The 17,424-nt window shown below is 38.7% G+C and overlaps 1 protein-coding gene across 2 annotated transcripts in view; it reads left to right on the forward strand.

Moving 5' to 3' along the window:
• The window catches only part of babam2 (BRISC and BRCA1 A complex member 2), a 102,645-nt gene that overhangs the window by 8,860 nt on the left and 76,361 nt on the right, over positions 1–17,424 (forward strand). For both annotated transcript variants that reach the window (XM_079632325.1, XM_079632326.1), the window contains one exon: positions 8,916–9,010. In XM_079632325.1, the coding sequence (XP_079488451.1) occupies positions 8,916–9,010 (95 nt within the window). The remainder of the gene's footprint in view (positions 1–8,915; positions 9,011–17,424) is intronic.

Below are 17,424 nucleotides of genomic sequence, written 5' to 3' on the forward strand. Positions count from 1 at the left end.
AGTAAAGTGCAAAGCACTGTGGTAGCTCTGTTTTTAATTTCTGACATGTTCTTATAAACTTCAGCTCTGGAATTTGTCATCAAAGTGCTATGTAGTGATTGATTAAAACCTTATTAAAGCTGAGGTGATATTTTGTATTTAATGAGCGGAGTGTATTTGAGTTCATGAGAATCATGTTAGTAATTTAGTATCTCAATCTTGCTAAGGCAAACATCACTATCATTTGTACTTAAACGAATAGTATGAAATTTATGTCATCTTTTACTCACCCGCATACTGTTTCACATATTCATATTTCATAACACTTATGTGGAACACAAAAGAAGATATTTTGAAGAATGTTTCTACCATTTTGGTTCAGTGGGGTCCTAAAAGGACATCAGATTAATCCATACACACAGGGTTATTATTGTTAACAAAAAAAAAAAAAAAAAATTCAGGTAGTTTCCAAAGCAACATTTCTCATATTCGTTATAGTTTTAGGGTTGGAGTTCTAAAATAACAAAAACTAAATAAAGTAAAAACAAAAGCTAAAACTTAATATAAAATATTAAATACAAAAGTAAAGTGTACGAAATATATATAAAAATAAAAAATCTGAACAATAACTATATGACCAATATTAAAATAACACTGCTTACTCGATTCGCCAAGTTCCCGGGTAAGTTGTCGAATAGGTTTGTTGTACAGTCATAAATGATACTTTATTGATCCTGAACAGAGGAGCGCCATACTAATATTGCTATGAGAATATAATAGAGACTTGCCGAATAGAGTTGCACAATTAATCGTTAAAAGATCTCGATCTCTGTTCAAGCACCCGCATGATTTTATTCCTAAAATGACAGTGATTCGGCCATGTCTATTAAACCTTTGACGAGTACGATCACAGCTATTCAGATTCAGAGAGTAGTTGTCATGTCACAAACAGTCTTTTCAACCACACAGTATCATTATTACTGTCTTACAACAATTCAAATTTGCTACAGAAGTACTGGGATAAAAGTTTATAGTTTGGATACAAACATTGATGCATATGGATTAGGATTAGCAATATTTCAAGAGTATGTGAAGTTCGCGGCTCCATTATTGCTGTAAACTTGCACAACGTTCTTGAATTAATCATTTATTAGATGCACGCCAGTCTGTTATTGTAGAGACGTCAACATTACATTGTCACGCCCCCTAAACATGACGCGGAACAAAACAAACTGTGATTGGTGGCGTTACATGTCAGTCAAGCGGCCCTTGACCAAGAAAAGCTGCGATAGTCCAGAACTTCTGCCGTCAGTCTGAAGGTCCGGCTTCGCGAGACTATGAAACAAGTGAAGTATTTATTAATCATTGATTCATTCATTCAACCTGATTTAAAAAATATATATATTCAAATCAATTAAATATTTTTTAAATAGACTGCAGTAACTAACATTTTGTCAGGACCTCGAGTAAATTACATGTTATTTTGTTTAGTTGTCTATTCAGAATCATGATCTCTATTTTAAACAATAAAATATTGATTCTCAGTTTACTTGACATGAGCATCACAGCATGTGGGAGCCCAGGCCTAAAAAGTATTACCTTCTGTTTATTAGCTTTATTTTGTAATTGATTGTATTGTACACTCTAAAAAAAATGCTGGGTTGTTTTTCAACCCATGTTTGGGTCAAATATGGACAAACCTAACCGTTGGGTTTAAAATTGTATTTAAAAATGTTAACCAATGGTTGGGTTTGCCCATATTTGATTCAGCATGGGTTGAAAACAACCCAGCATTTTTTTACAGTGTACAATACAATCAATTACTAAATTGAACATCGGGGTCTTCATTTCCCCATGAACTGGCAGAACTACTTTCTTTAAAGGGTCGTGCAATGCAGCTTGTTACACTATGAACATTTTGCAAATGTTAGGCCAATGCAATGTTTTACACAGATTCTTCAAGATTTGTAATGGCGGTGCACTGGAAGTACAATTCTTTTGATTTGGAAACAAGCTTCTGAGAAGAGCTTTTAGAGGTTTTATCTGAAATGCTTTCAAGTACCACAGCTCAGTGATGTTTAATGAGGTTGGATAGTAATTATAACTTGGCAATGATCTTAATTGGGAGTTCCTGTTATAGCTCTGAGTCATGAGACACTCAAACACTCAAGCAGTTTTTCACGGAGGCCACATATGAACACATTTCTCGGAGCTGGAGTTGATCATGTAGGCACTGGCAGTGAGCAATTGAGGTTACTCTGTGAAGCTCTCCTCCTTTTGGAGCTTTATGGCTATCGACTTATTCATTATATTGTGATTTAATGTGTGTCTGATCCGGAGAATTATAAGACAAAATGAATGAGGGTTGGTTAATGAGGAAGTTTGGTTGTTGGTCATTTTTGGTACATGCGTTTGTTGGTCATTTTTGGTAAATGCAGTGCGTTTAGTTGCGCACGATCAAAGTGCAATGTAACATTTTTGCATTAGTGGCCTTTACTGAAGGTCAGAGCTCAAGTGCAAATTAAAATGGAAAATCAAATTTAGTACAAAAAGCGGATCTGGGGAAGGTTCATTCACAGCCCATTTCCAAAGGGTGTCACCAACGGACGTCGCTCAAATGCCTCTGGGCGCAATTGGATAGACCTAAAACCAATCAGAGCGATCGTCATCGTTTAAAGCCCGCTTCAACGTTTGTGATTGGTGCCTAGATTTGGAAAAATTGGAAATGGCCTTGAATGGGCTCTTGGCCAGACGGACTTGCAGAGCAAATCTCACATTTGCCGGAAGTTCGTCACGGTTGTCCCAGGCTATCTTGGCAAAGTAGAGTTGAAGGTAATGGTCCTTCTTCACAGACATTTGATATGCGAGCAGCTAAACACACAACACAGCGGACACAGGTAAACACACAACACAGCGGACACAGGTAAACACACAACACAGCGGACACAGGTAAACACACAACACAGCGGACACAGGTAAACACACAACACAGCGGACACAGGTAAACACACAACACAGCGGACACAGGTAAACACACAACACAGCGGACACTGTAAACACACAACATAGCGGACACAGGTAAACACACAACACAGCGGACACAGGTAAACACACAACACAGCGGACACAGGTAAACACACAACACAGCGGACACAGGTAAATACACAACACAGCGGACACAGGTAAACACACAACACAGCAGACACAGGTAAAGACACAACACAGCGGACACAGGTAAACACACAACACAGCGGACACAGGTAAACACACAACACAGCGGACACAGGTAAACACAACATAGCGGACACAGGTAAACACACAACACAGCGGACACAGGTAAACACAACATAGCGGACACAGGTAAACACAACACAGCGGACACAGGTAAACACACAACACAGCGGACACAGGTAAACACACAACACAGCGGACACAGGTAAACACACAACACAGCGGACACAGGTAAACGCACAACACAGCGGACACAGGTAAACGCACAACACAGCGGACACAGGTAAACGCACAACACAGCGGACACAGGTAAACACAACATAGCGGACACAGGTAAACACACAACACAGCGGACACAGGTAAACACACAACACAGCCGACACAGGTAAACACACAACACGGCCGACACAGGTAAACACACAACACAGCCGACACAGGTAAACACACAACACAGCCGACACAGGTAAACACACAACACAGCGGACACAGGTAAACACACAACACAGCAGACACAGGTAAACACACAACACAGTGGACACAGGTAAACACACAACACAGTGGACACAGGTAAACACAAAACACAGTGGACACAGGTAAACACACAACACAGCGGACACAGGTAAACACACAACACAGCGGACACAGGTAAACACACAACACAGCGGACACAGGTAAACACACAACACACAACACAGCCGACACAGGTAAACACACAACACAGCCGACACAGGTAAACACACAACACAGCGGACACAGGTAAACACACAACACAGCAGACACAGGTAAACACACAACACAGTGGACACAGGTAAACACACAACACAGCGGACACAGGTAAACACAAAACACAGTGGACACAGGTAAACACACAACACAGCGGACACAGGTAAACACACAACACAGCGGACACAGGTAAACACACAACACAGCGGACACAGGTAAACACACAACACAGCGGACACAGGTAAACACACAACACAGCGGACACAGGTAAACACACAACACAGCGGAGACAGGTAAACACACAACACAGCGGACACAGGTAAACACACAACACAGCGGACACAGGTAAACACAACATAGCGGACACAGGTAAACACACAACACAGCGGACACAGGTAAACACACAACACAGCGAACACAGGTAAACACACAACACAGCGGACACAGGTAAACACACAACACAGCGGACACAGGTAAACACACAACACAGCGGACACAGGTAAACACACAACACAGCGGACACAGGTAAACACACAACACAGCGGACACAGGTAAACACACAACACAGCGGACACAGGTAAACACACAACACAGCGGACACAGGTAAACACACAACACAGCGGACACAGGTAAACACACAACACAGCGGACACAGGTAAACACACAACACAGCGGACACAGGTAAACACAACATAGCGGACACAGGTAAACACAACATAGCGGACACAGGTAAACACACAACACAGCGGACACAGGTAAACACACAACACAGCTGACACAGGTAAACACACAACACAGCGGACACAGGTAAACACACAACACAGCGGACACAGGTAAACACACAACACAGCGGACACAGGTAAACACACAACACAGCGGACACAGATAAACACACAACACAGCGGACACAGGTAAACACACAACACAGCGGACACAGGTAAACACACAACACAGCAGACACAGGTAAACACACAACACAGCGGAAACAGGTAAACACACAACACAGCGGACACAGGTAAACACACAACACAGCGGACACAGGTAAACACACAACACAGCGGACACAGGTAAACACACAACACAGCGGACACAGGTAAACACACAACACAGCGGACACAGGTAAACACACAAGACAGCGGACACAGGTAAACACACAACACAGCGGACACAGGTAAACACAACATAGCGGACACAGGTAAAGACACAACACAGCGGACACAGGTAAACACACAACACAGCCGACACAGGTAAACACACAACACAGCGGACACAGGTAAACACACAACACAGCGGACACAGGTAAACACACAACACAGCTGACACAGGTAAACACACAACACAGCGGACACAGGTAAACACACAACACAGTGGACACAGGTAAACACAACATAGCGGACACAGGTAAACACACAACACAGCGGACACAGGTAAACACACAACACAGCGGACACAGGTAAACGCACAACACAGCGGACACAGGTAAACACACAACACAGCGGACACAGGTAAACTCACAACATAGCGGACACAGGTAAACACAACATAGCGGACACAGGTAAAGACACAACACAGCGGACACAGGTAAACACACAACACAGCCGACACAGGTAAACACACAACACAGCGGACACAGGTAAACACACAACACAGCGGACACAGGTAAATACACAACACAGCGGACACAGGTAAACACTCAACACGCAGTGGACACAGGTAAACACACAACACAGCGGACACAGGTAAACACACAACACAGCGGACACAGGTAAACACACAACACAGCGGACACAGGTAAATACACAACACAGCGGACACAGGTAAACACTCAACACGCAGTGGACACAGGTAAATACACGTGCTAGAAGAGTTTCTGCTAGAACACATTCTGGTCCCGCTTCGGATGGCACGATGCCATCAAGCGGTATCTCTGGTCGTAATCAGTCCTTCACTGACCAATCAGCGTTCATTATGTGCTATGGGCAACAACAACTCAACCTGTAAGAAATCGAAAGGACATAAGTACTCGTTCATTCAACTTTCGACCTATAACCCATGTTGAACTTGCAAAACCTACAATTAAATCTGAGATTTCTCAACGGCAATCGGGTGAAAGAGACACATTTAGCCGTCTAGCTCATAGACTCTCATTCATTTTGCACTCATGGAACTCATGGTGCATTTTGCACCCCAGTGGAACTCTGGTGGAACTACAACCAAAATTCGGTACAATAGGACTTCATAGGGAGTGGCCAGGCTCTCCGTAGACGGGCTCTGTTTGTACTGCTCAGCTTTACTTATTTACGGATGTACTTATTTACTGATAGTAAAATTGATTTCAGGACTGCTGTTGTCATGAAACTTAACATGTCTTTTTCTATTTGTTCTGCACAAGAATCAACACGTAACACAAGGTTACAATGAAACGGATCAGCACTCCAATCACAGCGATGCAAACAAGAAGACCAATTGCAATAGTTTCTTTGCTCTTGGTTCGATTTTGAATGGTACACATTCAATCAAGTGAACCATCTTATTTACTGTATGCTAATGGGTGATATAAATCATAACAATATATTATAAAATAAAATCCCTGACTGTTTCTAAATAAGAATAGGTAGTGTTTTGTTTAAACCACTTTTCCTTCATTGCATGGCAAAGTGAAGAGAGTTGCACAGGTTATGCATTTCTTAGCTGTTGCCTGCTCTCATTTTCTTTCTTTCTTTCTGTTGCCGTACTTCCAGGAAGAATGCTGATTGTTTACTTGTGATTGCTCTGGCAGGATTGCTGACTGTCTGTTGTTTTGCATGCTAAGAAAGTGCGCCCAGTCCTCCGGCTTTCCGCTCCTCACAACAGTTTGCCAATGCTGGTACGATGTTTCTCGAGTAGTACCCACCTCAACTGCCCTCAGGGTGTACATTTGGGAAGTGCTGCATATTTGCCCAACATTTCCACTGCTATCTCTTTTCAGATATTTAGCAACAGCTTTTCCACGATGTGACAGATGTATGACAAACATCATCCAGGCTTTTTTCCCCTATGCTCCATCTGTGGAAAATTACTGCCTTGTGTTTGTTTTTGCTCTGGGTTTTTTTATCCATGGAAAAGAAAGAAAGAAAAATAGAAACAGAATGGCTACAGTATATAAATAGAAATATGTAGCCTATTATTTGGATATGGAGAAATCTTCAGTTATTGAGAGGAACTAAGCTACAAAAACAAAGTCACTTGAAACATGGATGATATTTGGGTAATTTGGTTATTCACTACATCGAAAGGGAATTTCAACCAATTGTTAAGCTCTGGAAAGCCAAAGAAGTACCAGTACCACATCTTCTGCAGCCATACAACACACACGTGACACAGACTGAACTTTACAGCTTTAGTTAGAAGTTGTCATTAATAGTATCATGAATAGTTTGAATAATTAATGAGACTAAATGAGAGCAAGTAGATGATGATGTTTGAAAAAAGTATTAAAATTACACATTTTAGCAGATATTCAATCCTTTACAATGCAAACCTTTGTCACTGTGTGGTAGTAACTTTTGATGTGTAAGTGAAGCTGGTTACACTTTATTTTAAGGTGTCTTTGTAATTATACAGTTAAGTGCTGAGTAAAATTAATTAACAATATGTACTACTTACTAGGGTTTGGGTTAGGATCAGGGTTTGGTATAGGGTTAGTTGAATGTGATTATGCTTAAATTACTGTTATTACAGTATTACAGTATAGTTATTATAAATTACTACAATAATACATGTAACGTGTATCAAGGACACTGTAAAATAAAGTGTTACCATGGCGCTTAATAATGAAAAAGAAATAAATAGCCTATGTATTTTGACATGCACTGGAGAGGGGTTTTTTTTGTACCTATCTTTGTTCCCTGAAAGGTATCGCATATGAAAGCTTGTTCATGTGCTTTGTCTGGGATTAAAGGAAAGGGACACATTTTTCTTGGAAGTATAGAAGTTGTACCTCATGTACCTTCTTTTGAGATTGTTACCTTCTTTTCCATCCCATGTGTTCAAGAGAACAAAATCGGGGAAGAAACTGTGGCTCTTTTTTTCCTCCATCATAAATGACTTGCGTCTCAGAGACTAAACTCAATAAACGCTGTCATGTTCTCTTGCGTTCTTCAGATGCTTCTGGGAGGAATTAAACCAAATCATCCTGATGACAGACTTTGACTCAGGCATTTCAGAATGATCACACCAACATTTAAGATGCTGTGATGCGATTGGTCCGCTGGTTAGTCCAGTTATCCAATCACATCCACTCTTGAGGGAGGTTTTTGTTGCGGATCGAGGGATTTATTCGGTAAATGTGTTTCCATCATAGTTTATGCGCATATCATCTTATTCGGATAAAAGATCTATATGCCTCAATTGATCGCATGCGTTTATTTATTTATACGCATTTATGCTGCATTTTTGTATGCAATATCCCAAAATCTGCATAAAAACACTTGGATTGAAACATAGCTATTGAAGAATCCCGATCAATCCCAGCATTCAGAATGTTTACCTCTAATAGAAATACCTGTCCAACAATATTTATATCAGAAGAACATATATTCCCATAACTGAAAATGTTGCTTGTTTAATGGCTTGTTAATGTCCATTAGTACAACATTACTCTTTGAGAGTTTACAGTTCTAGGGTCTCAATACAAGTGCCATTAGGCCATGGACACAAACAGTCTTTGATACTGACATTGATTGTTCGCTCTAATAGGATCTTGCTTTGGTAAACATCCATGCAACCTTTATCTTTTACATAAAAAGCTTACATGGAAGTATAAGTAGTATGTGTGAATATTAAATAGACATCTAAAGTGCAGATCTCTTTAATTATGGGTGTGCTACTAACACTTGGCATGTTTGGTTCGATTAAAATGAACTCTGATTATTTCTGAAGTGTTTTGTTTCATATGGTTTATGAAGTTATTATCTGTGTGATTAACTCTTTTCTTTGTGCAGGGGACATCATCTTTAATGCCAGTGACCCAGAACTGCCCCCTGACTTTATCTTCGGAGAAGATGCTGACTTCCTTCCTGAACCATCTGAACTCCCGGTGCGTATTAAGATTATAATTATATGATGCCATTATCCTGTATTCTAAATATAGAGCTTTTATATCAATATTGTGGTACAGATACAACCAATAGTGTGGTTATAAATAGTAATAAGAGGACAGAAATGTAGAAGAGATTGTTTTTTTCAACATCACTGCAATATCATGCATTCGATGTAGATGTTGTTCAGAGAGACCACATTTAACAAAGCCTGACAAATACAAATAATCGTGTGTTAGTGAAGTGTTTATGCTTGCATTAGGGTCATTCTTACCCCCCCAACCACACACACACACATAAAAAAACTAAAATCTCCAGTGAACCAAAAATGCGCTAGCTGCAGGCTAAACCTCGGTTGTACAGAAATACACCCAAGAAGACAGAACAATGGCTCTGTTGTGATTGAATATCTTTGAAGTAGCAGAGCTTTCAGATGTTTTAACTTCCTTTAGTGCAGTTAGTTAAATCTGATGGCTGGTATCGATGTGCGTGGTCGACTAGCAGCCAGATTTGACCCGCGGGGCTTCCAGCGTTCTGAAGAGAGAGTGTTGGTGAATTACATAAGCGTTGCGACTGCACTTAACACTGCTGTTCTTCTGGTGCCGCTTTTAGGATTGCACAATTAGCACCAGAGGCTTCACTGCTCTCACAACACACTCAGAAAGAAGCATGCAGGTACAGGGTTTGGAACAGTCATTAGTTCTTTATTAAGGCTTGTTGTTGATTTATTTTTTTGTTGTGTTCACTGAACATCATTTTTTGGCATAAAGAGCCACTGTGTATCTCTACACAAACAGTGTGCAGCATGCTTGGCGATTGTGTTATCTTTGGGGTTCGAATTTTAAATGTAAAAAAACACAAACACTGTAAAATCTAATAAAATAGAAAAATAAAAAGATTATTGGAGTATATGAATTCACAAATAATTATAATGAGATTTACAAATATTGTTATCTGATTGACTTGAGATTTGTGTGAAAGAAATGTTTTAAAATCCACAAATGCGTACAGTGAGTCATAAATGCATAAGATGTGATTCATAAATGTGTGCTGCGATCAGGGTTATTATAGTTAATTAAAACTAAAACCACAAACAAAAATGTGTTACTTGAAATACATTTTGGTAATTTAAATAAAATGTAAAATAAACATTATTTCAGCTATTTGCCAAAGCAACATTTCATTTTCATTTAGAAAAATTAATAAAAATATATATATAGAGACACATTAAAAAACAATACCTAATAAAAATTACAAAAACACACAACAAAATTACTATAACTAAAATGAAAACGGAAAATACGGAGATAATTATAAATTCAATATTTTAAACAATCTCGATGACTCTAAAATACCATGGTTTGTGAGATAAAAATATATTTATAAATGTACTTACTTTATTTATACTTTTATATATAGATAACATATATTTGTGGACTTCATTATTTGTTACACTTATTTGAGGATTGTAATCTATTTATTTCGAAATATGCAACAAATCCAATCCCATAGTTATGCGTTAAACCTCTTCATTTATGAAGAGTTGGTGGTCAGAGATGTTTCATGAGCACTCGAGACATTTCACAGATCCACAGCATTCAGGTCTGTTGTTCTTCCTCTCATATCACAGCTTGTGTTGTTAAACACTCTTCTTCATAGTGGCTGACTTATCACATGTATTATTACAAAAAATTCATAGGTTGCTGATTCAAACCTCATAAGAAACAAGTCAAGCCATCATTTCATTTCCTTGATGGTTTTTATTATATCCATTTTATAAATTAGTGCTGTTTTTCTATAGTGACATTGTGTGAAAACCACAACGGCAAGTTCCACTGACCATTGTCATGTTGCAGTATATTCTATTCTATTCTATTCTATTCTATTCTATTCTATTCTATTCTATTCTATTCTATTCTATTCTATTCTGTTCTGTTCTGTTCTGTTCTATTCTGTTCCGTTCCGTTTCATTCCATCTATTCTATTCTATTCTATTCTATTCATAGGCTAAACTTGCATGCATCTCAATGGGGGCCATGACCATATTCCTCTTGTGGTGTGCGTTAAATTACTCGGTATTGACCAATAACAATAATCAGGATTCATCATATGGGTTTGTTCCTCAGAGATGATATTTGCACAAGTGAGACACAGAGTTTGTGCAAGACGTGGTCTAGATTTGTCTGGACTGTGTTGATTGCTTAAAGCTGTCCTCCAGGCTATTTTTAAGAAGGAACGGAATGAAAAAAAAAATCCCCTGCTTATGTCAGAGTCTGTGAGACGGTGACTATTGCTCACCGTCTCTTAAAAGCAGCTGAAAACACGAGGGGGAAGCACCTCTGTGCTGCCAGGACTTCGCTCGGCCCATGTGTTTGCTGTGCGTCTTTTAGCTTCATCGTTGTGGCGCGAGTGTGTGTGTGGCTGTGTGCAGCCGTTCGGTTTCTTCTCCAGGGATATTTTTCTTTCACTGGTTTGCAGCCAGTATCCCTCTGTCTTGTTCTTCATCCTGTTTATACTGCACTAAGCTGGATTTTTGTGTAACCAAACATGAATGATCCAAAATGCCTGGGGATATTTAGTATGCCACATCATTGGCAAACATAATGTCCAAAAACGGCATTAATTTGTTTAATATGTTCTTATTCTGGCTTGTTCTTCTTATTTGCTTTCATCCTTCCCAGACGGTTCTGCTGGTTCAGTCTGTCAGCCAGTGCCTCTCCTGCAAGCTGATCTTTTTCACATTACCGTGCGAGAGACTCAAGATCAACAATCTTGCGTCCTGGACTTTCACACCTTAATATGCAGCTCTGGTCCAAAACCTAGTGAGCTGCCTTGCTGTCTACAGCCTAGACAGCTTCCTATGTGTTATAAAACCTCAGAAGAAAATTATTTGAAACGCTACATAGTCAGCAACTTTGAAGCACACAGGAGACTCATTCTGCAAATTACAAGAGATGCCTTGATGCGTCCTTTTGCTCTTAGTATTGGCTTTGTAATGTGATTTCCTCAAGTTTGAGCACTTATAACATTATGACCAGGCAGAGGTTGTGTTGCTACCGCAAAGACCACAAGTTTGAGAGTCCTTGAAATTAATTTAAAAAGTAGGTGATGGGAGAATTTGAGTTAAAGCAACACTAATTAGGAGCAAAATAATGTTTCCAAAATCGTTTCATCAAGTCGTATAATCAAGTTGCTTTGCGGCCCTATATCTGCTATAACCACACTATGTAAGTTTGCCAGATCGGGTCGCGTTTCTGTAGTTCTAATGAGACATAAGAAAAATTTGGCTTGCTTTACGTCAAGCGCTACAATAGTCATTATTTTGTTTTTCTTTGTTTCTTATGTCGCAATACATCATGCTTTCATAAAATCATGCAACATACTCTACCTTGTCTGTGGACATCGTTCATTTCAAAGCTGGTGCTGTAAACAGCGAGTGTGTGTGTGACAGTAGTTGCCTAGGCTAAATTATTTACAACAGCGGTAATGGAAAATTCCGCTTCCAACCTGTAGTTATTATTAAGTTATGTAGTGTTGCTTTAATATATAAATGTAAGTAGAATACTGAAAAGGTTTTTAATTGGGATGTATTATACACGTTCATCACATGATATGCACTCAGTACATAAACAGCAATAAACAATATAGTAACAGACCATGTGAAGATAAAGTTTCTCTCTTCTTCAAGTTTGTTCCAAACAGCAACGTTATAAGGCACGATTGACGTTTTTATGTTAGCATGTTGCTAAGCTGACAACAAATATATACACACTTGTTCTCACTGTTATACATTTGGTGACTCTAATTTTCACATGACCAGCATTCAGATGCTGGATACGGGCTTGTTTTCCAGCTACATGTAATATCGCCCAGTTTTCACACTGCTGTGAGGAATTCCTGATGTCTCAGCAAAACTTGGGCTTGTTTACAGTCTGTCACAACTTAGTATTATTAGCTGCTAACCACCATTTTGTTTCCATGCCCCGAATGGTGAGTTTATGTGAAACGCTGACACCAGAAGATTTGTTAGGGTGTGAAAAGTTGTGTTACCAATCTTCTCATCATTTCTATTCTTTGAGTAAAGTCAAATCAAGTTTTTAAGTTTACATTTTTTAAATATCAGTCTAATTACAGTCAGACACTTTAATAATTGTCTTCTCAGAGATCACTCTTAAAGTTCCTCCAAAAGTGAAATTTCTGTTATCATTTATCAAGCTTTTACAACAAATTTTGTAGAATGAAGCTCTTAAAATGTTGAAAACACACAATATAGCAGCAACTGTACTTTATATGACTTGTGTGCTTCTGATGAAGCCAAATGCTAGCTTTGTGTGAGGCACAGACAAAAGTTTAATTCGTATGCGTTTGTCATATTAAAATATGGGTTATGAAGACATGCAATCAGTGATTTTTTTACAAGATATACAGACCAGTGACATTTGTCGCCAAACCTTTCTTGATGTGCAATGCATGAATGCAAATAAGACTTGTATCATATCTTAGGCAAATATGACAAAAACATATTTCCAATGCAATACACCATTACCAATAGAGATGCCCTGAGGCTCCTTTTTGCTCTTAGTATTGTCTTTGTAATATGATTTTCTGAAGTTCACGCACTTATAACATCATGACCATGCTGAGATTGTGTTGCTACCACAGAGATCACAAGTTTGATTTGGCTAGCTGAGATATCACTGCTTGAAACACAATATGACTCAGCAAACTCCAAAGAGCAGCGGCTGTAGCAATTTCATTCAGATACTTTTCATTCAAATAGCACCTGAGAGCCTCAGGCCTTGGCACTTTCTTTGATGAAGGTCGGAGAGTGCACTACAGTACAGGGCAGGCAAACAGATATCTGTACCAAATACCAGTTTAGAAAAGCATCAAGGGTCAGAATCATTTGTGTTAACACTTAAACATGAGACAGGCCACTCATTGAATAATTCAATGCTGTATTATTATTATTTTTCTTCATGTAATGCATTCCCTGGGAATCAAACCCATGTTTTTTTTTTTTTTTTTTGCTTGATTTTGAGGTAAAGAAGAACAAGAGGTAACACTTTATTTTAGAGTCAAATTCTCACTATTAACTAGTTGCTTATTAGCATGCATATTACTAGGGTATTGGCTGTTTATTAGTATTTATAAAGCATATTAATGCCTTATTCTGCATGACCATATTCTACATCTCTTAATCCTACAGCCAATACCTAAACTTAACAACTACCTTACTGTAGACTTGGAATTAAAGAGTTAGTTCACCCAAACATGTAAACTCTGTCAGTATTTACTCTTCCTCATGTTGTTCAACCCCGTAAGACATTCATTCATCTTCGGAACACAAATTAAGATATTTTTTATTAAATCTGAGCGCTCTCAGTCCTCCATAGGCTTCTATGGGATTGAAACTGGCCGGCCAAGAAAAGTTAGTAAAGACATCGTTAAACTAGTCCAAGTGACTACAGTGGCTCAACCTGAAGTTTATCAAGCAGCGAGAATATTTTTTGCGCGCAAAAAACAACAAAAATAATTACTTTTTTCAACTATTCATTTTCTTCAGTGTGGGCCTCTGAGTGAGTTCACGTTAGTGCTTCTGGGTTGTACCAAAGTCCTTTTAGGCAAGATAGGGACATAAAAACTGCATGTATAGAAACAGCAGTAAAATATGATAAAAATCGCTGAAAAAATTTGATGACTTTGCCCCAAAATAAGGTTTAAAACGCCTTTTTCCCCACAGGTTATACTTTTACTACGCATGCACAAGGGTTCACGACACCAACAGGCAAAACCTCAACTGTGCGCATGCATCAGTGGAACCAGACGATAGGCTTAAATGTTTCCCGGCTTGACTGTTAAAAGCACATGATTGGCTTTCCAGCGGGAGGGGCGGGACATGTGCATACAACCGCCATCTTTGCCGTTATGGGTTTTCCTTATATAGTTGTATTGAGGATTGAGGAAGTGGCATGTCTCTTATATATATTGTCTCTGGTTGTACGTCACACACATGACCAGCGTTGGCCAATAGTGAGCCTACGGTCTGACGTACAACCCAGAAGCACTGCGCTGTTACACTACATGAACTCACTCAGAAACTAATTTTTGGGTGAAACCCTTTAAGCCTTTTCCCCCGTTATTATTTGATTCACAGGACCAGACACCAGTTATCTTGACAAGAATAATCTTTATTCTTATATGTCAGGAGAGCAACTTGAGAAGATGTTGTATTCATGTCAGGTCTATGCGTTTCCGTGTTTCTCTGCCAAAGTACAGTCAGATTGAACGTATATACCCACTGAGGGACTTTACAGCTTCCTTGTAAGGTAGAAAAACATGTTGCTTAAGCTTTAAAAATGGAATGTATATGTCATGCTTACACATGGAAAAATCCACTTTCCACATTAAGAAACTATCCCTTCACTGTATACATTTGTGGTACATTGCATCAGTTGAAACATCTCTGCTCAGTGAACATGTTGCATTGCACACATACCTCTAAGCAAAATCTAACTCTACAAGCTCCCTCCCTGTGTCTGACATGTGATCCGCACTCATGGATCCATGCTATCTATAGCATTTAAAACTCTGAAAAAAAAAGATAATACAACTGATTATGAATATTAATAAAGAATAATAATACAGATACATCATATTAAATAATGAAATTATATTAAAAGATTACATTTTAGTCTTCATTACTAACTATTAATCTGTAATTAGGAGTTTATTGAGACAAAAGTCGTAGTTAATAGTGAGAATTGGACCCTAATCTAAACTGTGATCTAAATATATTCATATGACATTATTGAAAAGTAAGCTTGGTTTTAGAAATGTTGCTCTTAAAGGATTAGTTCACTTTCAAAACCATTTTTGCTGACAATTTACTCACCCCGATGTCATCCAAGATATCCATGTCTTTCTTTCTTCAGTGGAAAATAAATTTCGTTTTTTTGAGGAAAACATTCCAGGATTTTTCTACACAGAATGGACTTCAATGGCAACCATCAATACCAATGTTCAAAGAAGGTTCAAATATCCGTCTCAATGCAGTTTCAAAGTATCTACACGATCCCAGTCGATGAATAAGGGTCTTATCTAGAGAAACGATCGGTCATTTTCTAAAAATACTTTTTAACCACAACTGCCTGTCTTGTACTATCTCTGATATGCGCCACGTATTACGTCATCACGTTGGAAAGGTCACAAATTTCTTTTTTTAATAATAATTAAAAATAAATGAAAATAAAGATGTCGGACGATTTTGAAGTTGGAGGAGAAAATGAGATGGAGTTTTTCGTCCTTCTCTAGCTTTTTGAACCGGAGTACACGGACAAATATCTTGGATAGATGACGTGACGCGTGACCTTTCCAATGTGATGACGCAATGCGTAGCGCATCTCAGAGATGGTAAACGACGGGCATTTGTGGTGAAAATAACCGATCGTTTCGCTAGATAAGACCCTTATTTCTCGACTGGGATCGTGTCGAGCATTTGAAGCTGCATTGAGACGGACATATGAACCTTCTTTGAACACTGTAATATTTGGTTACCGTTGAAGTCCATTAAATGGAGAAAAATCCGGGAATGTATTCCTCAAAAACCTTAATTTCTTTTCGACTGAAGAAAAAAAGACATGGATATCTTGGATGACATGGGGGTGAGTAAATTATCAGGATTTTTTTTTTTGGAAAGTGAATTAATCCTTTAACCTGTTCAAATAGACAGGAGGACATGCATGACTGATGTTGCTCCCCAGCATTGAAGACTGAGCTGGCTGACAATTGTGTGAAAACTGTTAGATCGGATCTCCATGTCAAAAATCCGACACTCGATCCTGTCAAAAGATATCAGTTTTGTCTGCAATCCAAAACCAGTAAAACCTGTCAACAGCAAGTCTTGTCTGGTGCCCGAAATTCTTGTTAACAGTCTTCTATCAGCCTGAGAGTTTGACCGAGAACACCAGGGAAGAGCAGAAACAAGAGACGATGTGATCAAAAGAGCAGTTTATTGAATAATCTGGCCACACTTTAGTTTAGGGTGCAAATCTCACTATTATCTATGACTTTTGCCTCAATAAACACCTAATTACTGCTTATTATTGGTTATTAAGTTGTTAAGTTTAGGTATTGGGCAGGATTAAGAGATGTGGAATATGGTCATGCAGAATAAGGCATTAATATGTGCTTTATAAATACTAATAAACAGCCAACATCCTAGTAATATGCATGCTAATAGGCAACTAGTTAATTGTGAGAATTGGACCCTAAGTGTTCTTAATTGTAATCTTAACCAGTAATCTTAATTACATATGTTTCGTCTGACCAGTACAAATCCAATAAGTATTATTATACCAATGGAAAAGCAATGGAAAAATTACTGCGTCACAACCTTGTCCTGCATGTGATG

The sequence above is a fragment of the Phoxinus phoxinus genome (assembly GCF_949152265.1).
Source record: "Phoxinus phoxinus genome assembly, chromosome: 13".
Classification (NCBI taxonomy): domain Eukaryota; kingdom Metazoa; phylum Chordata; class Actinopteri; order Cypriniformes; family Leuciscidae; genus Phoxinus; species Phoxinus phoxinus.